Source organism: Montipora capricornis, chromosome 9 (genome assembly GCF_036669925.1).
Source record: "Montipora capricornis isolate CH-2021 chromosome 9, ASM3666992v2, whole genome shotgun sequence".
In the NCBI taxonomy this organism is placed as follows: Eukaryota; Metazoa; Cnidaria; class Anthozoa; order Scleractinia; family Acroporidae; genus Montipora; species Montipora capricornis.
The window spans coordinates 42,349,075-42,376,009 of NC_090891.1; the positions used below are offsets into that span (position 1 = coordinate 42,349,075).

General features: G+C 40.1%; 1 protein-coding gene across 2 annotated transcripts; it reads left to right on the forward strand.

The window, feature by feature from the left end:
* LOC138016608 (uncharacterized) lies at positions 1 to 26,843 on the forward strand. Of its 2 annotated transcripts, none has more exons than XM_068863790.1 (21): positions 1 to 472; positions 2,408 to 2,508; positions 3,297 to 3,366; positions 6,333 to 6,552; positions 7,579 to 7,678; positions 8,003 to 8,046; positions 8,481 to 8,558; positions 9,385 to 9,493; positions 10,612 to 10,699; positions 11,189 to 11,253; positions 11,829 to 11,935; positions 12,736 to 12,793; positions 12,910 to 12,966; positions 13,902 to 14,001; positions 16,437 to 16,476; positions 16,579 to 16,630; positions 17,806 to 17,920; positions 20,004 to 20,087; positions 21,556 to 21,682; positions 22,788 to 22,878; positions 24,318 to 26,843. In XM_068863790.1, exons 1-21 carry the CDS (start codon positions 382 to 384, stop codon positions 24,402 to 24,404), a joined length of 1,884 nt encoding a protein of 627 aa, XP_068719891.1. In that variant the 5' UTR covers positions 1 to 381; the 3' UTR covers positions 24,405 to 26,843. The 2 variants fall into 2 exon arrangements, with proteins under 2 accessions (XP_068719891.1, XP_068719890.1); XM_068863789.1 differs by having other exon boundaries at positions 16 to 347.
* The last annotated feature ends 92 nt before the right edge of the window (positions 26,844 to 26,935 follow it).

A 26,935-nucleotide genomic window follows, 5' to 3' on the forward strand; every position in this document is an offset into this window, starting at 1 on the left:
CAGGCCGTAAGCTTTGTAGCCAAGCCTTTTCAAATCAAGATGTCGGTCATGGTGTTAGAAACACGAAAAGATGTTTACTTTCTTCGTTTCAATTTGATCTTATAATCTCAACGTTGCCCGACGAACTCTTTAATTCATGGCAGCTATAACCTGTTCTCTGCGTGGGGGTAGAATATTAGCGAGCGGTTTTTCGGGATTTGTGAGCGAAAGAGGGAGTCATGTTGTTTTGGCCGCGGTTGTGTGTTCACCCATTCGTCAGCAGAAGCGATTTATTTCAAAGCCCTTGGAAGGAAGAACGGTGCGAATTGGCTGTGCATCCGGGTTTTGGGGAGATTCTGTTATGGCAGGTGACCAGTTGAATTTAATTAAGAGTTCACTTTTATGGTAGTGGCTAACAGCACCCTCTCTAAACAGTACTGGCTCACCCCACCCCTACTTGTGAAAGACAGCGGGTCTAAAACACAGATCACAGGTCAGTGTACATGCCACTGTGCCACAGAGAAATCAACAACATAACAAGTGTCTCCTAACCCTGATCACTGTACAAAATTTAGGGGAAACTTTTGTCCGAGTTGTTTGTCAGTGGAGCCTTGACTTCTACTGTAGTCTTGACCTGTGGAATGTGACCTAACTTTAGACCCAGGTCGTGAAAGACATATATTTATTATATAAACACGAATTAAATACCAAGTGAACTTTCGCACAAAAACATGATATCTTCACACGTGAAGATAACATGTTATTTTCACGTGTGAAAAGATCACTGTTGCAATTGTTGCAAATCAAAATGGCACCTTTCAATGCCTTTCGTGGAACGATTTAGTATTTCATTTTGGAGGATGGTGTTTATATAATAAATAGAATATTACATGGCCGCTTGGAGATACGAAATTTCTCTTCTCGTTATGAAAAATATTTCACTTGTTCGCTGAGCTCACTTGCAAAATATTTTTCAACACTCTAAGAGAAATTTCATATCTCCGCGCGGCCATGCAATATTCTCTATATGTACATAGGTGTACAAACCGGGGGGCGGGGGGTGGTGAGAGCTGCAGCCCCTCCCTCCCCCAGGTATGGAAATTATGTAATTTTTCGGGCAAAGCGCTCTTGATTCGGGCAACGACACTCAGGAGAAAACATTATAAAATATTGCTGTTGGCATGATTTCCAAAAGTAGTAAATAAAGTTTCTAGTTAGTTACTTTTTAGGTGATTAGATGCCTGAAAGTGGTTTCTTCTGAGATTTGGTAATTTGAATAATATTGTGTAAAATGTAAAGTGTATCGTTTCACTGACATCTGCTGCAGTTCGCGCTAAAAACCACAATAAATTGGGTCGTGTCGTACCTCACTGAATGAGGTTCAAGGTTGGGCAAAAGAACAAACAAAGATAACAATGGATTTGGCACAGAAAACAATTGGAAGTACGATACCATACAGCCAGTGAAATCTAGTGTTCAACAAGAGGTACGACCCTACCCATTAAATTAAGTAAACTGCTTTACATGAGAGCCATGTTTAAGTAGGCAGTTACTGTAATGTCTTTACTTGGACAGGCTGTTCCACAATGGGAACGGATTACCAAGTTTTCGAAGATATCTTGCACTCCAGTACTGGCCCGATAAAGCATCTCGTTTCTCTTTCTTGCTGGGTTTTGCAAATTTGCTTTCCCTTCGGCAAAGTATTGACCCCTTGTAGCCAAACATGGCATCGTTCACTCGACTCCGACTTCGGCCCCGAAATATCCATCGATGGAATAGGATTTGCCGCCATAATGCTAGAAAAGAACTTTTTCTAAATCCTCTTTGCCAATATAATGTCTGTACTCCAGACTGTTCCACCATCAAACGGATTACACTCCAGAAAACACACTCACGTTTTCAGTCCGCCATCTCGACTTCTAATTTCATAGACTGAGAGAGATTGCTGCCAAAGTAGGGTATCCGGCCACCCCTATTTACAGGGATAAATCCGGATCAAAATTGGATAGATGATGATGATGATGTTGATCAAAGATTTAAAGCCAACCTTAAATGAATATGTCAGCAGCGGTGTGTCTTTATTAGTTTTTGGAACCTCTGTTGTTACTTAATAGATAAAAGTTAATAAGTTAGTGATCCTGTATATTTAAAATCCATTTTTATATTAACCGTCACTTCTGGAGATGTATGCAAAAGCATACGAAGGTCAAGTAAAAGGTAATTTCAAATGATGCGTTTATATCTGAAGTTTGTCACCACTATTTGTGTGTTATTTTTGTAAAGGTTTGGGCTGTTTCAGCTGTGGTACCCCTCACCCCCTACCTCCTACCTCACCCCCTACCTCCTACCCCCCACCCCTCACCCCCTAACCTCCTTCCCTGGATTAGTTATGCCGATCTGAACCGATCCATTGTTTCCACTTTCATAGCTCCACAACTTGTGCTTGAAGGTGAAATTAATTACCTTGTCTCAGACTACCTCTCAGAGATCACAATGTCACTTTTGACCGCAGCCAAGCGTAAATCTCCAGTAAGTACTGAATACATGCTTAAAATATATGCTCTTATTTTGAAATTGTCAGTTTTTGTGGATACTGTTTGGCAGTAAATAATTGTTTGCAGTTTCTGTACATGTACAGGGGTTTCAATAACTTTTGCAGTAGATTCCTGGGCTAATCAATGTAAGCGGCGGTCACTCTTATCTTTTACAAGGGTTTGAGTGAAAATCAAGGCAGAGTAGCCGGCGATGAGAGACAAATTTCTGACAAACAGGCGGCGGTATATTGCCGGTGACCGGCTTCTAATGAAACCTCTCCGTGTACCGATAGTCGTTTTCAGGATCTAACAGCAAGCTTTTTCTGTATGTCTGTATGCAAAAAGCTTTCACTCAAGAATCACAAAAAGAGTTGTGTTTGTTTACTTAAAACATATCTTTTGTCCAGAATCAAAATGATGAGATTGCAAACAAAACACTCATTAGGGAGTGGTCATTATTTACAGGTGGGGGGGGGGGGGGTGGCGGTGGGGGCTGGTGATGATGATGGAAATGATGTTGGTGTTGGTGGTGATTTGTAACAGATAAAGAAAGTTTATAGTGTTAATGAAAGTTGCTTTGTTTAATAGTTGAGGCCCTTTCAGCTGTACAAGCAGCTTACAAGTTTTGCTGGCTATAATATATTTGAATAATTGTCTATGGTTCTTTTAACCAATAATATTACTGGTGTATATTATTTGGCGTTGTCGTTGTCATAGCCAGGATTGTTTCTTGAACTCCCTTTTACCAACAGCATGAACTGTTCAGTCTCTCTGTTGTTTCAGACATTAGGATATGCCCCTGACTTCATACAGGGAGTAATGAAACCACTCATCAAACCAATCAAAGAAAAAGGTAGGTTGTGGATAGAGGTCTTAATAATAAGCTAATAATAATAATAATGATGATGAAGATGATGATGATAATAATAATAATATATGAATTCGTATTCGGGGGGTATAGTTGATTGGAAGAAGCAAGAACTTCAGGATTTAGACTGCAGAACAAGAAAATTACTGACACTGAACGGGAGGTTTCACCCATGGGATTGTGTAAAACGTCTCTATGTCCCAAGGAAGGAGGGAGGAAGAGGCCTAATCTTGGTAGAAGACTTTGTCAATCAGGCAGGAATATTGCTGGAGACATATGTCCAATCCAGTGAGGAGAAGATTTTGAAAGCCGTCAGGAGGAAAGGAGTTGAAAATCAAGAAACGGCTGCCAGTTTTAAAGAGAGGAGGAGAACTGGAAATACCAAAGGTTGGAAAGAGATGCCATTATATGGACAATTTGCAAGACAGAGCGAAGATCAAAGAAACAATGAAACATGGACTTGGTTAAAAGAAGGAAACCTTAAAAGAGAAACAGAGTCTCTTATTATTGCAGCACAAGATCAAGCAATAAGAACAAATTACGTAAAAGCAACTATTGACAGGTCACAGGATGATCCCAAATGTAGAATGTGTAAACAAAACAATGAGACCATCAGCCACATAGTAAGTTGGTGCCCGAAACTGGCGCAGAAGGAATACAGAAAGAGGCATGACAATGTAGCTAGCTAGGGCAGTTCACTGGGACCTGTCAGAAAAATATGGGTTTGAGCAAAGTGAGGGGTGGTATGAAAATGAGGATAACAAGATGCTGTGGGACATTACTGTGTACAGACAGACCATGAGATAGAGGCTAGGAGACCGGATTCATTAATCATTGACAAGATTGAGAAGAACTGCCAAATCATAGACGTGGCAATCCCGGAAGATGGAAGGGTGAGAGCAAAAGAAGATGAGGAAGTAGAAAAATATGAAGACCTTGTGAGAGAAGTTTGAAAGATGTGGGGAGTAAGAACAAAGGAGATAGCCATAGTGGAAGGGGCGTTGGGAACAATGCCACTGAAGTTAAAAGAAAATCTGAGGACCATAGTTGTAGACACATCCATTGAACTGATTCAGAGATCTGAACTGTTGAGATCGGCAAGGATTCTTAGGAAACTGCTGGAAATGTAGGCAGGAGAGGAAGGTACCTTGAAGGACGCTTCTTGGTTTCCTTTGAGAACTGGTTGTTGCCCCGAACCAATGAGAGCCAGATTCTATCTGAGATTATTAGCAATAATAATAGTAATAATAATAATAATAATAATAATAATAATAATAATAATAATAATAATAATTCTGATAATGATATTAATAAGACCTCAAACTTGCATGATGGAGCAAAAAGTAGACCTCTGCTAATAATTGGGGACTACAAAAAGGCAAAGTCACTTTATTTAACGTCAAATTGATTTGATTTCTGTACCATGTCCCAGGACTGCCCAAAAGCAAAATCGACGTTAATCGCGTTACGTTTGACAACAGTTAGGCTTTTGACAGACATGAGTAAATTTTGTTTGGCCAATGTCTGATGACCGACTGTTATTTGCAGCCGTGATGTCCTCAGTTGGTATCCCAGTGCTAACTACACTTGACACTTGTTAAAGAAGTTTAAAAGTTTATTCATAGTTAATCGAGGGACTGGTTATGAAACCTTATAACTTTCAAAAGCGAGAACAATGTTGTTTCAATCGATGTTGAATTGACAGTGACCCTGCACAATCTTTTGTTTTCCCTTCGCACGGGTTTGCAAATTTGTTGCGCATAATTAAATTGAAAGATTTGATTGGTTATCTTCTCGAAAAAAGGGTGTGTTTTGTGCAGGGTCAAGGCCAAAAATACGGACAAAAACATGAAACAAAGGAACTTGTCCAGTTTCATAACTGTTGTATCTCATGACGTAATGTGATGTACTAGGGAATTTTGGGTAAATAAAAAGATGGCCGCTTTAGAATAACATGTGGTGTACTTTGGTCTTGTTATTGAACTCAAGAATACAAAAATAACTATCTCCATGCATTAACTATGGTTTATTATAATACTCAAACATGACTGTGTGCGTGGTACCGGTGTCTTGCTCCATTTTTCTAAGATTTCCCTGTAGTGCTGAAACGAAGGGGAGGAAGGGGGGAGGGCTAAGTTGAAACTACCCGTTTGTAGCATGCACTTTTTGGTTATTTCCAAACAAATCTCTGTCAAAACAATGGTAAACAAAAAGGAAACTATTAAATTCTATGCAGTAGACATGTTTTAATTAAAGTACATTGTTTACTTGAATCCTAACTATTATTCTCTACTTTCTCAAATCTCTTAAATAAATACACCTTGTTCAGCCCCAAAAAGTTGCGTAGGCATTGTTTTCAATTTCTCTTGGGACATCTTCATGTCCCAGCTGCGGGAGAAATGGCAAACAATGATTATGCAACATTTTTGGGTGTAAAAAAGATGTGTTATGGGATTTGAGAAAATAATGAATTCACAGTTTTGTGCAACAGTAAGCAGGTTGCTAATATAAAATATTTTATGTTAGTACATTTTAGTTTTATATTAGCAGATTTTTATCGGCAAATTAATTTTTATATTGGTATATCAGTATGTGTGTATATCTGGGAGGCATGGTGGCCTCATGGTTAGAGTGCTCAACTCCAGATTGAATGGTCTGGATTTGGGTCCTGGCTGGGGACATTGTGTTGTGTTCTTGGGCAAGACACTTTACTTTCATGGTGTCTCTCTCTACCCAGGTATAAATGGGTATCAGCGAAAATGCTGGGGGTAACCCTGCGATGGACTAGCATCCCATCCAGGGGGGAGTGGAAATACTCCTAGTTGCCTGATGGGCCTTCCTAGGCTCGTAACAGACTTTACCTATATCAGTATTTATATGTACCGTAATTTAATTTTATGTATTGGTATATCAGTATTTACATTGTACCATGATAATTATTTTACATGCAGGTATTCGTGTAGTAAGCAATGCTGGAGGCATCAATCCTCACGAGTGCGCAAATGCTCTGCTTTCTGTGGCAAAAGAGTCGAGTTTAGATCTTAAAGTTGCTGTTGTTACTGGTGATGACCTAATGAGTGATGTTGAGAAACTGCGTCAAGCTGGCATCAAAGATATGGACAGTGGACTTGAATTTCCTTCTAACGTAGAGAGCGTAAATGCATATTTAGGGTAAGTAATTGGAAGTGTATAGGGCCTGGGAGATTTTCTCTATGGTGTACATGTAATAAATGAATAAATAAAATAAATAAATAAATAAAAATTAATAAATAAATAATCACATCATAAATAAATAAATTTTAGTTTTCCTTACTGATATGCCCACATATGTCCCTAATTAGATGAGTGCAGATTTCTATAAACATAATGAAGTGTCCCGTTCATCTTCTCCCCAAGTTGGACATCACTTATGTCTTGGAATACAGACAATTAACGTCACAAAGTGCCCCCCAAGTGCTACCCCTCAATTAAGGATAAAAGGCTGCATTTATCATAAGCTACCTTACCTTATTGTTGGAAGTAGGTACCAAGGGCTTATACCACATTCACTTACTTACTTACTTTGGCCCTTTGCTCCTCCCGGAGCAAAGGCCACCAACAATGACTCGCCAGTCTCCGCTGTCCTGCGCTATCCTTTCAAGTTGTGTCCAGTCCTCTTAATATCCTTTTCAAGCTCCTGTCGCCAGGTGTTCCATAGTCGGGGTTGCAGCTTCCTTTTGGCTTTCTCTGCAACTCGTCGTATATGTTCGCGAGGGAAGCCCTTCTTCTTCCAGAACTTGTAGAGCTTGTTGATTCATCATTGGTGTTTCTGTAGCAACATGAGTTTTTACGGGGTAGGCTACGCCCAACCTTCCTTCTTTCTCAGCCGGACTTAGGACCGTCCATGGCGGAGTTATACTGCATTCACACCAAAGCTTAAACATGTTTAAAAACTGTTTAGTTAAACATAGTTTAAAATTGTTTTCTTGATACAAGTTACTACCTGACATAATGTAGACTCCAAATTCATCAAAATGAAGACACGCATTAGAACTTACATGAACCCTACGTAAAATTCAGTCTTTCAGCCTTCCGTTGCTCATTTTTATTTTGTTAAATCTGGTTTAATTAAACGTGTTTAGTTGGTGTGAATCGGGTTTTAGACTTAACACTCTTTGTTGGATGTCAAAATTCTGACTAACTTTGTTGTTGAAACAGAGCTGCTCCCATTGCTCGAGCACTGGAGCTTGGAGCTGACGTTGTGATCACTGGAAGATGCGTGGATAGTGCTCTGGTTCTGGGACCTCTCATGTATGAGGTACAAAAATAATATACCTGATATCATGGTATTATTGCATTTGACAAAGGAGGATGCATCCTAATCATGACAGTCCTATGGGATGTCCATTAAACATGACATGTACCAGTATGTGTCCTTTTAAATCACCATTTTGATCAGTCTCCTCAATAAATATTGTAAAGACATCAAGTGAACTTAAGGGAGATCAATTCTATTCAGATTACTTAGAATACACGAACCAGTTTAATTAGTTCCAAATTTTAAAACATCATATGTACTGTGGTTTAAAAATAAAATTGATGGTGTTAAACAGTTTCTTACTAATGAATGACTATTTTGCAGTTTGGATGGAAGTCAAATGAGTACGACTTGCTAGCTGCAGGAAGGTATGTATTCAATGAGAAAAGATCTTGGTTTAATAAATTATTGATGAGTATTTAAGAGTTTAATGGATTAATAAATGAAATCACTGTAATAATTATAACAATTATTACAATATTATAATTCTTATTATAATTATACAATTAATGGTATTTACCCAGAAAGCTCCACTAATGTGAAAGTGGTATTAATGGCGTTCCTGTATCTGATTGAATTGAAATTTAGAAATGTAGGTTTTTGAGGAGTGGGGAAACCGGAGAACCTGGAGAAAAATCTCTTGGAGCAGAGTAATGAACCAAAAACAAACTTAACCCACATATGGCTACGAGTCTGGAATCGAACCTGGGCCACATTGGTGGGAGACAAGTGCAATCACCACTACACAATCCCTGCTTCCCAAACTTACTTGGACTCAAACTTATCAATCTTTCTATGTTAGTTTGGTAGGTCATTTAATAGAATGTGGTGCACAGTGTACTGGTGGCATCTTCACTGACTGGCAAACAGTCCCTGACTGGTATGTCTATTTGCAGTGATAGGGAAGTTGTTAACCCTTTGACGTCCAAACCGGCCGAAACCGGCCGGACTTAGTATGTTACTCTGTCTAACGCCAGACGATTTTACTCATCAATGGGGAACCCCTGGGCGTCAATGGGTTATAATAGTGAATGTAAGAATTAGCTGACTTCCCATCTTTAGATGATATGAAAGTCTTGGCTGGATCATTCAATGAGCATAGTGAAATTATTTTTCTTCGGATGAGTAATTACAGTGGACTCCTGATAACTTAAACCTTCAAGGGAAATTGAAAAAGATTACAGTTATCGGGAGTTCGAGTTATCGGGAGTAAGGAGTTGAGCAGCAACACTTTATGAAGATACAGGTACTGAAGTTAAATGTACCCTAAACCCATGAAACCTGAACTGGACTGACACATTTTGTGAAATGCAATAAAGGGCCCAAGATTACAGGGTTTCTTCAAAATAAATTAAATGTTTTGGACTACAGCACACTGTTTGTTTTGATTTGTCACGTACTGGCAGATGTGGTTTGATTTACCGAGGGTAAAATTGCAGTAAATGTATAATGGAAATCCAGGGGAAATCAATTTTGTCTTGAGTTAGGGTGAGGTTGAAGTTAGAGAGAGCCGACTAAGCAGCAATTTAAGGTGTTTGAGATCTAGTTTATTATGCTGGGACAAAAGTAACATTGATGTTGGTCCAACTGACAATTTCGGGCCTACAACATAGCAAACTCATTATTGCCATTGTCTCTTTACTCCTTTCCATTACAAAGAGGTTTGTTGTGTTCATTAGAACTGATTTTCAGGGTTTTTTGCCCAGGGACAACATTGGTTACCCAATAGCTGAGTGCGCAGCTGATGGCAGATTTGTTCTTTCCAAGCCACCAAACACTGGAGGCCTTGTGTCGCCATCTACTGTAGCAGAGCAGGTTAGAAGCTACAGAAAGTAGATACAGCACTTACAGGGTTGTCAAGATAAGCTGGTATTGGCACAATCACAAAATAATAGTATTACTTTGAATTCATAGTTTTGGAAATTTTGGCAGCTACAGTTCAATGGTAGAAATGTAGAAAGCATGAAGGTCTTAAGTACCAGCGGTCTTTGTTAACACTCCTTTTGAGTTGACCTATATGACTGTTGTCAACCATTTAGCAGAGAAATTTGCCAACTGAGAAAGGGTTGAAAGAGAGAAATTATCCTTGCACTTACGTACATGTATCTGGACTTTTTAAAGTGCCCCTGTGACCAAAAAATCAATTCATATTTTTCTTTGGATTTCAAAACTATGTTAACAAAACACAAGTGACCCACGTTTTAAGCCTTGATTTCAAAAAGACACCTCTTTATTTTAACTGTAATTTTCCTATTTAATGGTCCGCCATTACTAACATTATGTTCTTGAGAGAGCTGGATCGAGGAAAATGACGTCAAAGGCTCACTAGTTTAAGAATGCAATGTGTGTGTACGCCACAGAATTAATATGCAGCACGGGGCTTTGGGCTTTCAGACTTTTAAACTCACGCTTTGCATATATAATAAGCTGCGTTCACACGCTGAAAGTTTAAGCTAGTGAGCCTCTGACGTCACTTTTCCCTGGATCCAGCCGTCTGAGGTCCAATCGGTCAGTTTTGAACGTGAGCAATGGCGGACCGTGAAATCCAAAACTTACACTCAAAGTAAACAGCCTTTGGATAAAAATCAAAGCTCAAAATTTTGCCAGTCAGGTGTTAAGCAAACACACTTTCAAAATCTTAAGGAAAAAAGGAAGTGGTTTTTTTGATCACAGGCGCACCTTAAGCAATTTATTTATTGTCTCTTGTAGTTGCCTAAAAATTCAGGCTGCTCTTATGGGATTCAAACCCATGATGTCTGCAATGCCAATGCTATTCTCTACCAACTGAGCTATGAAGCCACACAGTTGCGAGCAGGTCACTTTGCATCGCAGAGATCCCGTCAAAGCAAACACAACTGACAAAAGCTTGAACCACTTATGGAGTGGACTGAAGATCCCAAACCCAAATTTATTTTTTGTCTTTTTTGTAACAGCTTGTTTACGAGCTTGGTGACCCTGCAAAGTACATCCTTCCAGATGTGACTTGTGACTTCACACAAGTCCGGCTTCAAGGACTCATTGGTAAGCGTTGTTGCCAACTGAAGAGCAAGTGGTCAATTAGCTAGCTGTGAGCATGTTCTTTCCTTATGCTACCACATGTTGGACTGCTCAGTGTGCAGCACTGTTATTCTGCAACATTATTGTTGTCCTGATTATCTTGAATGAAATTCTTGTGGTTCACAAGTTGTTTGCTGAGAAACAAACTTTGTACCCCTTATATCCTTTTTTCTTATTTTAAGATTACAACAGTTCCTGTTGATTTTTACTGAACCTACAAGCAAGCTCTCTAATTTTTTCCTACACGAGCTCCAAGAAGCTTGGAAGGAAACCCCAAGCTTCCAAGGCTTCACCCCTCTCTCAATTGCTTCATGCTACAATGAAAAAGTGGAAAGCTGGCAAGCTTGTGGGCTTATTGAACAAATTAAGCCCACAAGCACAAATACATGTAACTTACAAACTTTATTCAAATAAAGTTTGTAAGTTACATGTATTTTGTTAACATTGTTATAGGCTATGATGGTGGTGCAGTACTTGTTCAAGGTGCATATGGTGAACCAGCGACTGATTTCTACAAGGTACTGTACAGACATTTTCTCAATATTTATTTGGTAACATTCTGTCCTTAAGGCCTTATGTGCCTACTGGTGTGATGAGACTTGATGACGATGATGATGAACATTCCCTTCAAATAGGAGACACGTCCTTTGAAATCACTGTTTTGGTTGGATGCATTGTGTATTTGAGTGGATATTTGATAAATTTAGACAGTGCTAAAGAGAGTAATGAAGGTTTCCAGATTAACAGCTTAATGTGTCATTAGATGGATTACACAGATAAAGCAAAACAATATTAAATTTTGGCTAGACCAAAAATGCTATATCCTTAACTTAAGTTGCCAGTTGTAAGAAATAGCAAGTGTCAACATTGAAAAATAACACGACAGTTGTGAGAAATGGGTAGTGTGAACTGGGGACCTTTCAGATTTTGTTTGCATTGAAAGAATTTCAGGTCCATTTTCAGTCAACTGCTTTAATTTCTTTTGATCTGCCAAGTTTTATGAATGATAGCTTTTTGTCTTATTAATGCCTGTATTAGTAGCATCATCCCAAAATGCCAAATTTTTTGATGAGCACCTTGATCTGCATACTAGGTGTGTGCAACACATGCTGATGGTTTTCGTGCCACTGCAGTGTGCCCTGTTGGGGGGCCATTTGCTTCACTTAAAGCCAGAAAGACAGGTGAAGCTCTTTTAAAAAGGTATGATAATTCAGAAAGAAGAAATTATATTCAATTTTTTACATATTTATGGGGTTATCATTCAGGTATATGTTATTGCATTCTGTACCTAACTTACACAAAATTAATGATCACCCTGTAAGCTAGATTTTGAATATTCATTAGAATATCTTTGAAACGGTATCAGAATTTACAAGGGTATTAATGTGACCTGAATATAGTAATAATAATACTACTACTACTACTACATTGTACTACTACTACTACTACTACTACTACTACTACTACTACTACTACTACTACTACTAATGATAATAATAATAATAATAATAATAATAATAATAATAATAATAATAATAATTTAATAATAATAATAATAATAATAATAACAATTTTATGGGACTGCACACTTCAGACAGATAAGGTAATGGAACACTCTCAACCTGACATCGTAATTCTGTGCGTAAGACCAAGAGAATGTGCGTTGGTAGACATTGCATGCCCCTTTGATATGAGGGTGAACGAGAAAGAACAAGAAAGACTTGAAAAATACAGTGATTTGCCATGTGAAATTGGCCGAATTTGTGTAAAAGTTTAAAAGGGTGAAGGTTATCCCAATCGTCATAGGGGCATTGGGCATTGTAAGTAAAGACTTTGAAAAGTACCAAGAACAACTACAGTGTGCGGTAAATTTCTCAGCTCTGCAGAAAGCCTGTTTGCTAGGAACGTCCAGAATCCCGAGGAAGGTGCTGGATATTTTACTCAAAATGACTTTTGGATGGCAGATGATCCAAAGTTTCTTCTTTCTCTTTATTTTAAAGGACCAGAAGAATGTTTGAAAAATTGAAGCTTGATGACTACACAAGAACACATATACAAGTAAGTATGAAACAGTGAATGACTACATGTGTACATGTTATATGGATGTTTTCTCAAATCATTGGCTTATTATGTCTTCATTGCTATCATTGTTATTATTATCATTGCATGTGTAGGTGATAGGCTCTGAACAGACATATGGAAAACAAGCGTTTCCAGGCGTCCTGACCGCGGTGAGCACATGTCATGTTTTCATGTCTAGACAATTTATTGTTTGACAAAATGAGAATGGGTTCCAATTGGGTGGGTCGTATGGTCTCATTGGAATCCAGTGTTGCAAAGCAGCTTGCAGTGCTGGTAAGCTTTAAACATATGTAAGAGTGTCTGAAAGACTTTTTGGCATACAAATCACAAGGAGATGGGTAACTTGTAAACTATGCAGACTTAAATTTGCTCAGGTTCAAGACAATTTTGTAACACTGTTAAATATGTTGCTTTTACACCAAGTGAAAGCATTGGTTTGCTCTAAGGTCATTTGAAACCTTTTTTTTCGCAGAGAGTTCTTACCCAGAGGTAAATTTTTGAGAGGTTTCAACAACAGCCGGGTATTGGGTAGAAATTCCCGCGTTTGGAGAGCTTATTACCTGCCTAACTTTAATTCCATTGACATCACTGCTGAGATTTTTTACTAAAATTCTTATTTAAACCCCTGAGACCTGCGGAATCTATGTGTAGTCATTATTATGTTGCTTCTAAAAATATTAAGCAATTATTTAGGTCTGAGAATTATTTTATTCAAGGCTATGGAACACAAAAAGATACCAACTTTCCCATTTATTTTGTTTATTAATTCTGTATCTCCTATTGGTTCAAACAATAAAGTTACTTTATCTAACACAAAAATCTTAAGTGGGCAATGTCACACATTGCTAATTTTCCTGGCAAGTCTGGAAATTGGTTCAGGTTTTTTACCGCAAAACTTCAGAATCGCGCTTTCAAAATGGGATTAAGGTTCATTTGATTTCGCGCAACTGCACTCCATAGGTTGATGCATACTCAGTTTGAAAATGAAAGCATTCTGTAGTAAAGGTTTTGCTGCAGAACAATAGTAAAAATACTTGTTGTTTTTAATATGAATCGTAACTGAAACAAAAAGAACATTTTCCAGACTCCTAGGGAAGCGGTATTATGGCTAGCCGTCCATCATCAGCAGAGAAAAGCACTGGACTTGTTTGGAATGGAGATAGCATCTGCAGGAACTAGCATGGGTGTGTATGCAGCTCAGCTGGGCGTAGAAGGTGGGAAAGATAGGGGAGATGGGTTGAAGCTGGTAAGGTGCAGAGTGTGACCTCGTTAGTGATAATCTGCAACTCGAAGAATGTTCCGTTTGCTTCCGCCATTAAGGCACTTCTTTCGCAAAGCTTTCAAGACAAGACAAGACTAGATCATCGTCTAGAGGTCGACCGCAGTCGAAGCCAACCCTAACGCTCCTTTTTCTGTGGGAGAAACGACGACAGCAACCACAACTTTACAAAACACTGAATATTATCATTGGTTAAAAAGTAATCGTGCTGCACATGTCGTTGCAAGAATATTATTGGTTAAAAAGGAAAAATAATTGTGCTGCACGTGCAGCACGAATTTCCGTGCATTTTTGCCGTACTCCACAAAACAACAACGTGAAATCACCAAATTTTAGGCTTTGACGACAACCTGAGCATACAACAAAGAACCGTTCATTTTCTATTTTTACCCTGCCAGTTACAGGATAGTTCGCCCGTATTGTACAAGGTGAAGAAGACGGAATAATCTTGAAATACTTGTGATAGCACCAAGTGATATTTTGGAGTGACGTTTTCGTTTACGTTGCCGATGTCCTTAAACTCCCTTATAGAGCGAATTTCAATCGAGTGTCGTAAAACCAAAACCAAAGTAATTACTTTGGCCAATCAGAAAGGATGGAGACAATCCAGTAAACCAATCAAAACTCGAAGTAATTATACGTAGTCGAAACAAAGCGCGGGAAAAATGTGCACGCGCGAGTCACGATTGGTTTTGGTTTCACTTCTGATTGGTTGAGCGAGAACTTTGAACCAATCACTGTGTGAAGTAATGCAAAACTAAAGCAATTCGCTACACTGTAATTACTCTCGACACTCAATTGAAAACCGCTCTAACAGCAATGTGAAATCACCGCATTTGAGGTTTTGGTAACAACATGAACGTATAGGTGTAAGCCTTCCATTCATTATTTTACTCGGAAACTGAGCATACCCACTTTATTTAGGATACTTCCCCCACATTGTACGGTATGATGGAGATGGAGTAATCGCTAAAGACTTACGACAGTGCAAAGTTACATGAAAAGCTTTTTCAAGCGCTCTCTCCTCCTCTCTGAAATCACTTTTGTTATTGTTGATTCGCATCGTGCTTGTTAAATGCTACTTACAGACACAGAAATTCAAAGAAAAGTAACAAACCCTCCCACATGGGCCTGCAGTAATCACATACAACAGTATGTCATCTGTGTTGAAAAAGAAAATGTTTAGAGTTTTGTTGTATGTACAAGAGAACCGTTGAATTTCCTGTATTGCCTTATACTTTGTTAGGTTATTTCTTTTTTTATGGAAATAAGTATGGGTAATCAAATGGTGACGAGTGAAGCTTGAAAATAATTTCACGCGCGTTTTGTCCAAAATAGAGTAATTTCCCGAGCCTTTTGCCTTTAGGCCTGGGATTCGGTGTCAAAGAAATGGTAATTTTAGGTCAAGGACAATAATTCTCAGGGCGTTACCGTGCCCCTGGGGAGAAATGGGTAAATCCAGACCGTGCGAATAACCATCCGATTGCAGGATTCGATACCGTGACGTCTTGGAAAAAATAATAGTACTTATTTTGCACAATCGAAACTATATTCGATGTGCAATGAAGGGGAAGTGACGTACTGCTGGGCAGTGAGACTGGTACTGAGAAACGCTATCGTAGTTTGCATGTATAGAGAGAATCAAAGGTTGAATATCGTGTACTCACGTTGTCGTCAAGACATCAATTGTAATTTCACGTTGTTTTGCAGAGGAGGGGAAAGGAAGTGTACGAAAATGTGTGCTCACATTCAACACGCTTTTTTTTTTTCGCTTAGTAAACCTTTGTAAGTTTCGACGGCGTCGCTGTTGCCGATGCCGTCGCCCTGGCGATAGCTTCCTAACAATGCTGGTGCACGGGACGAGAACGAGGACGGCGTCGGAGAAGGATGATGATGATGATGATGATGATGCTGTTTACCCTCCTTAGACGACCCTACTAAGCGTCAACATTGCATTGTAAAAATACAAGGCCGTGTGGCCCAGTGGTTAGGGCGCTGGCCTTGAGATCCGGAGATCCCGTATTCAAGACCCGCTCTGACCACTCGTTGAATATGATCCTGGTAGTCCGTGGTTCAACTTCCCAGCTGCACTTGTAAATAGCCAACTGGTTTGCCTCTGGCCAGTTGGGATTCTTAACAGTTGTTGTTGTTGTTGTTGTTGTTATTCTGTTCCGTCGTTTCGTTGTGTATCATTGGCCCTGAAAAGTATGTATTGTATTGTACATTACGTTTTGCTTCAGTCACCTACACAGAGAAGGAAATGAAGCTGGCGCAAAGCGACTCGCAATATGATTGATAATTAGCCAATACTCGAATTGTCTTGTTGTTCCCTCTCTGCAGCTCCTGGGTTGACTGCCCTGGTTGGAGGAAGGCCAAGAGTGTAAGAATGAAACTACTCTCCGTTTGAATTATTTCAGTTTTTGTTCTTTTCAATTCATAAATGAAATGTTTTTGTGTTTTCACTTCTTTGTTTGTCTTTCAGATCTCCATTGCTAAGGCTTTTTTCCTTCCTGTATCCCAAAGACGAAGTGAAGGTCCGTTTAATGGCACTGTAGCTACGTTATAAGAGTGTAGTAAAGTTGACAAAAGGAACTCGAAGCAAAGAAAACTCTTACGGCTATGAAAAGGTCACCTCAAAATACAACTTGGCGCTAATAATAATTTGTCGATTATTTTACCTTCTTTTAATGGTGGGAGGCGCGGTGGCCTCATGGTTAGAGTGCTCGACTCCGGATCGAGTGGTCCGGGTTCGGGGCCTGGCTGTGGACATTGTGTTGTGTTCTTGGGCAAGACACTTAACTCCCTCGGTGCCTCTCTCCACCCATGCAGGTGTATAAATGGGTACCGGCGAAAATGCTGGGGGTAACCCTGCGGTGGACTAGCATCCCATCCCGGGGGGAGTAGAAATACTCCTAGTCGCTTCATGCTACAGAAACCGGAGATAAGCGCCGGCCTGATGGACCTTTCTAGGCTCGTAACAGAGACTTTTTTCTTTTACCTTGTTTAATGGCTTTTTGCATAGTACGGCAAGGAAATGTTTTGAAATGTTTTCCGCACGTGCAACACGAATGTTCTTGCCCGTTTAACCAATATTATTAAATTCTCGACCTCGGATATTGCGTTTCTCAGTAGCTTTCTCATAGGTTCACTCAATCTCGGTTATCAGCACATAAACCGTATGACCTAATATGGAAACTGATTGCGTCAACTGTTGTCAAGCTGGAAACTGATTAACTTTTATTTCCAAGCATTCATGGGCCGGTTTCTCGATGCTTGGTTTGCGCTAAGAGTTGTCAAAACCTATAGGTTTCCATGGTATTTAATGCTGGTTAGCGCTATCCATGCCTCGAGCAACCCGGGCCAGCATGTAATGAACATTTAATAAAACAATTTGTCCATTCGCCTTTGTTGGATATTGGACGGGTTGAAACCAACTCTGCGGTACGCGCCTCGTTGGCTCTTTACGATCAAATATCCAACGCGCGCTCATGGAATAATTTTTAATTATTTGACTTTCAATCTCGAATATTTCTAGCGTTTTCTAGTGCTACCGGTTGCTAGCCTTCTGTTTAGTTCACTCAGTATCAGCTCATATTCATTCCGGTCGTTTTGTGAAATTTGAAAACGGTTCAGAGTTAATAAAACAACCATTTCATTCCCGCTTGCTGGATACGAGAGTGGTTATCTTTTTGGATGTTTGTGTTTGTAGGTTGATATCTTCATGAACGGCGAACATCTGGAGACAATGCCATCGCCAGATCCTGAGAAAACACCGGTTGAACGTGACAGAGAAACGAGCATACATGCGACAGCTCCCCGAACAAGTAAGTGTAGGTAGTTTGAACAACGACGAGGAAACGTCACTTCAAAATGTGTCTTTCCACATTATTCCATCTTCTTTATATTGTATAATTTAAGCAATATATCTTAAAACGGGCTTGGTATATACAACCCGTTTTAAAGTAAAGATACAGAATCAATGGCTCAACGTTATATGCTCACTTTATCGTCAAATTTTTAAATTTGGTCATTACACCTTGTGCTGCAAAGTACGGCAAAGGAATGTACTAAAATGCGAGCTGCAAGTGCAGCGCGATTATTTTTCTTCATTAACTAAGCCAATAATGTTGATTTGAAGAGTTGTCGCAGCAGTCATCCTTGCTAAAACTCCGTCAGTAAAGCCTGGTGCACACGTTACACTTACGACGCAAACGCATTCTCGTCACCAGAGCCCCGGATCTTATGTCTGCGCATGACCCTAGGCTCTGGGAAAGTCTTTGTAGTAGAACATGCGCCGTAGGGTTCTTATAGCTAACAATTGGCTTTTTGAACCTTACGGCGCCTGTTCTCTGCTCTTGCTAACATGAATGCACAAATCAGAGACGCTTGTCACTGTTCTTTACTAAAACCAACGAGAAGACACTTTGTATCACGGTTTCCCAGAGCTCTTATGCGCAAAAGAGAACAGCTCTGGGGTCGAGATTGGACGCAAACGCAAACGCAAGGTGAAAAATACTCGCTCCATTCCTCTAGGGTTGACCTCGTCCGCCATCTTGGGGTACTCAATTGCGCGTGCGTATTTCAATGTGCTTGCGGTTCCGTTCGACGTGTGAACTTCCTTTCGTTTTCGTTTTCATTTGCGTCTTACGGGTGAACCAAGCTTAATTCCAGTTCCAGGCTTAAATCCCGAACAATGAATCTTTTTGTCCAAGCACTTCCTCAGGTTCTCTCGTCTTCGTCTTCCTGGGTCCCGTTTCCCGAAAGTCCCCGAAACTTTTTGGGTCTATTCCGGGTGTCTCAAATTCACTCTATATCTTGAGAACGGATAGGTTTCTCCGTCAGCAAACTCCACGGTTATTTTGCTTTGTGTTATCTTGAAACTACGTTAAAAGACCAGCCTATCAAAACACCGAAGGGAAGTATCTGAAATGGCTTTTCCCTGTTACGTTCTTGACACGTTCTTGCCGCCATGTTTTTTTCGCTCTTACCTCTTGGTCACGAGAGTCACGAGCTACTTTCACTCGTTTCCAATCTTACTCAACGTCTCTTTTTTGTCACGTCAATAGTCAGGACTCACGTCGGCTGTTTTATGTGAGGGTGGGTATATTTTTTTCCAAATCCCAAAATAAACAACATGCATATCTCTTACATATACAAAAATCACAAAATGTTTGCTTTATTTGACCTGCACTGAAACATATACTATCACCGAGTGTGATATAAAAGAAAATGTTGAAAATGCTGGGCTATGATAGTATGACATCAAAGGAATTTATATAAATTTATTTGATGCAAGTAAATGTTTGTCCCCCGGCTACTTTTTTCTTTTCCCCGCCTACTTAAAAAATTAGTGACAGCCCTGCCCGAAAAGTGTACGGGACTTTCGAGAAACGGGACCCTGAGAGGCCTTAGGTACGAGGTTGCTTTTTTCCTTGAATTGATTTTTGACGTCGTCGTCGCTAAAACACAGGTTCAGAGCTATTCAGTGTTTTGCTTATTAAATGCTATTGTTAAGTTGTGTTTTCGTTGAGGTCGCCGTCGAAGAATTTAAGGTCCTTGCAATACTTGATCAAGGTCTGAGTTATCCTTGGTTTGCATCCACGTGATGAGACGTCCATGTTGGTGTCCAAAAAAACAGAAAATGGTTCCACAAGTTTTGCATAATAATAGAGTCAAATTCCCAATAGACATTTTACAGCATTGTTCTGTACATCAACATGGCCGCTGTGACGTCAGATGAAAACCCCCAATCGACAGACCCCGAAAGTATCACGCTAATCTGAAATCCTCTTTGTAGAGCCTTTTTGATTTATTTGGGACTCGCACATTGTCATCGTAATGTCCATGTTAAAACCTTTTGTGTAAAATTACGCGTGCATTGTTTATTTCATGTTTGGATCTTTAAAGGAATACCTAAAGGCCGGTGCACATTTCCACTCAGTTCTTTGGCACTTACACGAAGCGGAGATAAAGGAAACAATGTCAACATAGGTAATAAATTATAAACTTCTTGAAATTTGCTATGCAAATGATTGAGGTGCACAGTATTGCGCTCAAAATCTTTCTATTCGTAATATTTGCGTGTTTTTGTTCCGTGCATGTGTTGTGTTTGAGAACTCCGAACTATCTTGTATTTCCTGCCAGAAGAGGTCTCTTTTTGCGTTCGCTGGGCTGACGATTACGGGAAAAGAGACTTCTGTCATGGGTCGAAACTCACTGTATTGAGCATGCGATGCGGTTACTTAGCGACCGAATCCGTCACGCGATACTTCATGTTGTGTGGGCTCACTTAACAACAGCCGAATTGCTGTAAAGGAATGCGCGGGACACAGTGGGCTCAAGTCACAGCCAGCAAACATACCAAGGGGCATGCGATTTAAAGAGTGTCATCCAGGGTTGATGACGGCGGTTGGATCAAGGTGAGTTTCGCACCATGGCAGAGATCTCTATTCCTGTAGAATAGAATAGAATAGAATAGAATAGAATAGAATAGAATAGAATAGAATAGAATAGAATAGAATAGAATAGAATAGAATAGAATAGAATAGAATAGAATAGAATAGAATAGAATAGAATAGAATAGAATAGAATAGAATGTTCTCTATTTTGAGAGGGTAATACATGATTAACCCAGTAAAGAGTTTTCTAACACATGGCCCTCTGTAATACAAAGTTCAGACCACAACACCGGGAACACTGTCCCCTACTCTTTTCGAATAGTGTGTGGGATCTTTAACGTCCCACAGAGTTAATGAACAAGGGTTGTGAGACGGGACCTCCGGCTTATCGTCCTTATCCGAGAAGACTAGAGAGTCTAACCATTTGCAGATGTAATTACAAAGGCAGCACTTTCTCCTCAGTTATTTAAAAACCCTGAGTGTTGGTCCGGCCGGAGTTGAACTCACGACCTCCCGCGTGACAGCCCGGTGCTCAACCAACAGAGCCACCAGTGCGCGGCAAAATGTACTCGTCAGCCTGACGAACGCAAAAGAAAAGAGACCTCTGCAAGCAGGGAATTTCTTGTAGGACGTTTTGTTTGCAATCAATCTTCAGAGATACAGATAACAACAAGTACTGTTGGACGAACAAAAGACGCTTGTGACAGATATATATAATATATAATAGGGAGCTTAAGCACGCGCGTTTTTGAGACGCGGACGGCAACCGGAAGTGAGCTGTTTTCCCTTTTAACTTGTCTTCACACAACCACATTTATATTGCTAAGTATCCTTTCTCCATTGGAGATGATTAGTATAAAAATCCAGGAGACATCACTGCCCTGGTACGCAAAATGTTCTCTTCCGGTTGCCGTCCGCGTCTCAAGAACGCGCGTGCTTAAGCTCCCTATTGTCTTTCTCCACCAACCTGACGTCGCTGACCTAACACGAAAACCACCTCTTCTAATCTTTTCATTTCTTCGCTTGCTGAAAATTGCTATTTTCCAATCTACATTTTGTAGGTGTAATTGCCCGCCATCCATCTTACGTACCGTTCATAAGCGCTGCTCTAACCGAAGAATCTGTAGAAAAATACTTCAAACACTTGTTTCCTTCTCCGCCGGAGGAAGGACGATGTAGAGTGAAAAGGTAAAGGGTTTTTTGTTTTTAGTGTTGCTGCGTTGTAGCCCTCGAGGTGCGACTCAGAGCCACGTGTGTCCCTGGTAACGAGAAGCGGTACTGAACAAACACTGCCCGTGCAGCACTCAGTGATACAACAGATAGCTATTAGAGTGTTTAAGTGCTATCTGTGTTCCCACTGATGTAATCCATCTGGGGCCGGTTGTTTGAAAGCCGATTAACTTAATCCAGGGTTAGCGTAAACCTTTGTTTTATATTTTCAACTTTTTGGTAAGAGTTTCTTTTGCTTATTTTTGTTTATCAAGATCGACTTCCTCGAAAGTAGAATTTTGCCTAATTTTAGCTCTCAGCTCCTTGGTTGATTTTTTATGTGGAATTAGCGTTAAATGGCTTTTGAACAACCAGGCCCTGAACAGCAAAAACTTTGAGCTGTGATTTCGATCCACCGTCTTATTACTGTGAGAGCAAGGTCCGCTCTTACTCACGTATGAAACTTGGCTGTAGACCCCAAAGAGCTGGATCGAGGAGGAAATGGCGTCAAAGACTTACTCGATCGAGAAAGGGGCGTGTGTGATTGCAGCGTATTGACGATGCCAGATACGATTTTGATAGTCTGAAAGCTCTCAAATCACCCTTAAACACCCACAAATGTATCTTAAGCAATTGAATCTTTAACCTCATTTTTTTGTCCTCGACCAAGCTCTGTTAAGATTTTGAAATTAGTGACAGCGGACCAACAAATAAAACAAAAATGTAATAATAACTTGATCGAAAAAAAAAACAACTCAGCTACGGTAATACGAGCAACAAAAACGTCCAACTTGTCTCGCAACATTGCTGCGAAACTAGTCGAAAAGTGATGCTGCGCGTTTTACATTCCACGCACAACCTGTCTCGCAACAAAAAAATGTGTTGCAAGTTGCTGCAGCGTGTTGCAGAAAGTAGAAGTTCGTTTTACTTTCTGCAACAAAATCAACACATTTTTTTGGTTGCGAGACAGGTTGTGCGTGGGATGTAAAACAAGCAACTTCGCTATTCGACTAGTTTCGCAGCCATGTTGCGAGACAAGTTCGACGTTTTTGTTGCTCGTAGTAATGTTCGTTTATTTTTGTAGATACGAACTTCCTGGAATCAACGCATTTAACTTTGTTTTGGAGGACGCTTTAGGAGGTGGTGGTGTAGCGTCACTACGAAGTGACCCACAGGTATCGGTAGCAGCGAAAATCTGCCGTAAACATCTTTCAACAATTTTAAATATTTTGTTATTAAATTTTCGACCTCGCGGATATTGCGTTTCTAGCTTTCTGATTGGTTCACTCAATCTTGGTTATCAGCTCATACAGAGTGTGTTCACTCATGTGATCAGTAGTTACCTTGTTTTTCTACCGAAACAAAAGAAAACGTTTGCATGACAATAGAGCTCAATTCCCGGAGGATTAGTTGGGTACACCAACATGGCCGCCGTTTCATTGTTTAGGAACACCAACATGGCCGCCGTGACGTCACGTGAAAACACTCCATTCCGTATGACCTAATATGGAAACTAATTGTGCCAAGTGTTGCCAAGAGGGAAACTGATTGGCTTTTATTTCCAAGTGTCCAAGCATCCAGAATTTAATGAAAATTCAGTAAAACAATTATTCCATTCGCGCTTGTTAGATATGAGACTGGTCATAGCCAACTCGGCGCTACGTGCCTCGTTGGTTATTTTCCTTCTCATATCCAACGCGCGCTCGTGGAATAATAGACCAATTTCGATTTGTTAGAATTCCGTCCAAAACAAAAGGCATCATCTCGAGGCTCTGGGGAATAAACTCATACAAATCTTCATATTTATTCCCCAGAGCCTCGAGATGATGTCTTTTGTTTAGGACTGAATTTTAATATATCGAAATTGGTCTATTTAACAATTAGACCCGTAGCCCGCAAGGGCTACGGGTCAATAGCCGATGAGGCGAAACCGAATGGGCTATTGACCCGTGGCCCTTGAGGGCAAAGGGTCTAATTGTTTTAGTATCACCCAACTAGTCGGACAGAAAAGGCAATAATAAAGTTAGCAAATGCAAGTTGAAGAGATATTTATTCAGGAATAAAACGAAAGAAAGCGTCACGCTTTTCCGCTTTTCGCTACTCAAGGACTATTACTGATAGTCCTCTAGTAGCGTATCCAATCAAAATGCAGGATTTGCATTAGTCCACTAGTTGGGTGATACTAATGTTAAATATTGTAGGCTCACCGGTTGACTCGATTGATTGAGCATTGGACCACAGTACAGTTAGCATTACTTTAGGGTTTGGGAAAATGCATCTGTTTATCTTTACTTGAGCAGAATTTACGACTGGAACACTTTGTGACGTTGCTTGTATTCTGTGATACGGGTGATGTAAAGTTGGGACGATGAGTAAGGGGACACTTGGTGACGCTTACTGAAATCTTCATGCACGTTTGAGTGCATTTCGGGACATGCCCAAACAAATCCCTCCAACGGGTGGAACGGGATTTGAACCCGGAGGTTCCATATGTGATTCCAGCGCCGTGGCCAGTACACTGTTTTGCATCCTGTCTTCAATCGCTGTATTGGTTCGTTTATTTGATTACTCCTTTGATCACTTTGATGATTAATTGTATTTTTACTCTTTGCAGGGCAAAGCACTCGGCCAGATGCTGCTCGATTTTAGGATAAAGAATGTTCCGGATATTTTACCTTCAGTCATAGAACCAAACTTATGAATTCGCTGCCACATCCTTGGGGTAATTTGACACGTAGCTTGACGTCATTCCCGTTAGTATATAGGCCTCTTGCACTGCTCTGGATGGCAAACATTGTACGGGCAAGGTATAGTTGCCATGGGGCTTGAGGATAAACGGGATTGGAAAGCGATTTTCTGCAATAGATGCGTCCTTCTGTGCAAGCCATAGAATTTGGAGACAATAAACAAATCGTGGGGTTGGCATGAAACTCTTGCTCTGTCTTGATCTTTAAATAATGAGTGTAGCTGAAGCTCAGCAGCCGAGCTCTACAGCGTACCTCTCCGCCGGCAAGGAGAAAAGCACGGATTTTGCTCAATCTCTCTCGCAATATATCCCTTTGGACAGATGCTTGTGGATGACTCCGGCTGCAACAAGTAAGTTGAGGCTTCAACGATGCGTCCGAACTAACAGCAAGCTAACCGAGAATCATCAAGGTCCTGTGATGTGGACACAAGAGAATAGGCTCAATCATTTACTTGTGGTGTGAGGAAAGAGCGGAGGTCCTTTCTCTGAATACGAATCTTAAACTTTAGAAAGATACACCTTTTATCGCTCGATCGTATAACTATTTACCTTCTTTGTGTTGGGAAAAGTTTGAACTCAAGGATTCAAGTTTCACCGCTGAGGAAGATCTGGAATTATTCCTCTCGAGTGTAACGTCTCCTTACCAATTTCCTCGCAGCCCAATCGTTAGAGATTGTGACGTAGGTGTGACGTCATGTAGTCGTCTTCTCTCGACAGCATGAACCCCTTTTTTGCTCACAGTGCACCTTATTCGGATAAAAATGTGACAGCAAGTAGATGTAGTGGGAAAATTTCGCTTTCCGGTGACAAAATAAAATTTTTATAGATGGTTTCGATTTTGCACATTTGAGCTGAGTTTCTTCGCAAACTGAAAACTTCTTCACAAGTCCGGCTCTACCGATGAGTTCTCATTTGATCTTTCCCCATAGGATTTCGAGAGGAATAATTTTGCGCATCGAACGAAAGATTATTTTCTACTAACAGAAATAAGTGCATGGAGTCGCCGGAAAATTTTGAGACTTTACAATCTTTTACCGACAACTCGCACTTGCTTTCGGCGCAACTCACCATTTCAGGATCTGGTCGTTGTAGATTGAAGTGTCTGACTCTTTTGCCCCGCGTATCGTTCGTCATCTTTCTGCTCTGGCAGATCGCTGGTTCAGTCCTTTATTTTGTTCGTTCCTATTCCTGCTGCATACAGGAGAGAAAAGCGTCTTTTCGATGTTCCGACTCAACGGCGTTTCCTCACTCTCAAGAATATGAACTGGCTTGGTTGATCTCCCTGAACGCGTACATCGTTGTGTTCGTATTTTTCCTAACCAAGATTCCTGGCTTTCTAGGGTTTTCTTTGATACTTAGAAAAGCAGTCCGCTTGCCAACATTTTGGACTTTATGCTTACTGCAAGTAACGCAAATGATCGGATTTGGTGTAATTTTAAAATTAAACACTCTGACATTGATGCAAATTCTCCTAGTTATTAACTTTTGCTTGCTCGGAATCGAACTCATTTGCGTCATTTGGGTGTTAAACTTTACTGCAATCAACTGTGTTAAGAACTCTTCTGGATCATTCACATATGTATTGAGCAAGGTGGTATTAATGATACTCTTTCAGCAAGTCTTTGTCATCTTCGCAGTCGGCTCAGTCCAGTTCGTATTTAAAGTGACTGGTTTGGACAACTTAGGAAGATCTGCTGATTTTGTCAAAGTGTTCAGAAAGTTCCGAGAATTTCCCCAAGTCATCTTTTTCTACAAGGCGTCCTCTTTCTTGTTTCGCAAGATTTTTATGGATAATAGCAACATACTGAGACACAGCCAGCATTTGAAGCTTAACGGAAACAGTGACACACAGATCAACAACAGCGTGTGACGATTTATAATGTGGAGAGACAGCGCCCAATTCAGGAGGGGTGCAGAATACCATTTTTGCACTAAAAACAAGTGTAGAACTAATCAAGAAGAAGAAAATGTGAACTTTGCCTAATAACTCACCAATGGCTGTAAGAGAAACAGGGAAAAATGTCCACCTAGAAGAATCATTTGATGACTTTGGGGAGGAAACTCGTACAGTAGCGCTTCCATCTGATAATCAAATCCACTCCATATAATATTAAAAATATTAAGATTTTTTACGGTCATCATCTATCTCTACATCTTTCAGACTGTTCCTTTAAGAAAAAGCTTGAAAATAAATTTATAAATAGTTATTACGTACGCCAATTTTGAGCAACGTGTAGCACCTAGATTGAGGAGGCTTTAGTACTCATAAGATTTCTTGTTTCAAGTCTGCTGGTTACTTTTGTATGTAATCTCATTTTTACTTTCTTTCTTTTATTGTATTTCTTGATGGGCAAATAAATAAGGAATGAATAAATAAATAAATATTAGCACGAACGGGTTGTTAATGTCATATTTAAAATTTCCTTGTTCCACTAAGGAAATACAGTCCAATTTATTCAAATTAGACCCTGTCGACTCGTTTTGAG

Excerpts from the sequence above, each read along its gene's own strand:
- LOC138016608 (XM_068863789.1), top strand. The coding sequence starts at position 137 with ATGGCAGCTATAACCTGTTCTCTGCGTGGGGGTAGAATATTAGCGAGC. Across the intron at positions 10,700-11,188 it reads CCGGCTTCAAGGACTCATTG|GCTATGATGGTGGTGCAGTA; the intron begins GTAAGCGTTGTT and ends ACATTGTTATAG. Across the intron at positions 21,683-22,787 it reads GGACGATGTAGAGTGAAAAG|ATACGAACTTCCTGGAATCA; the intron begins GTAAAGGGTTTT and ends TTATTTTTGTAG.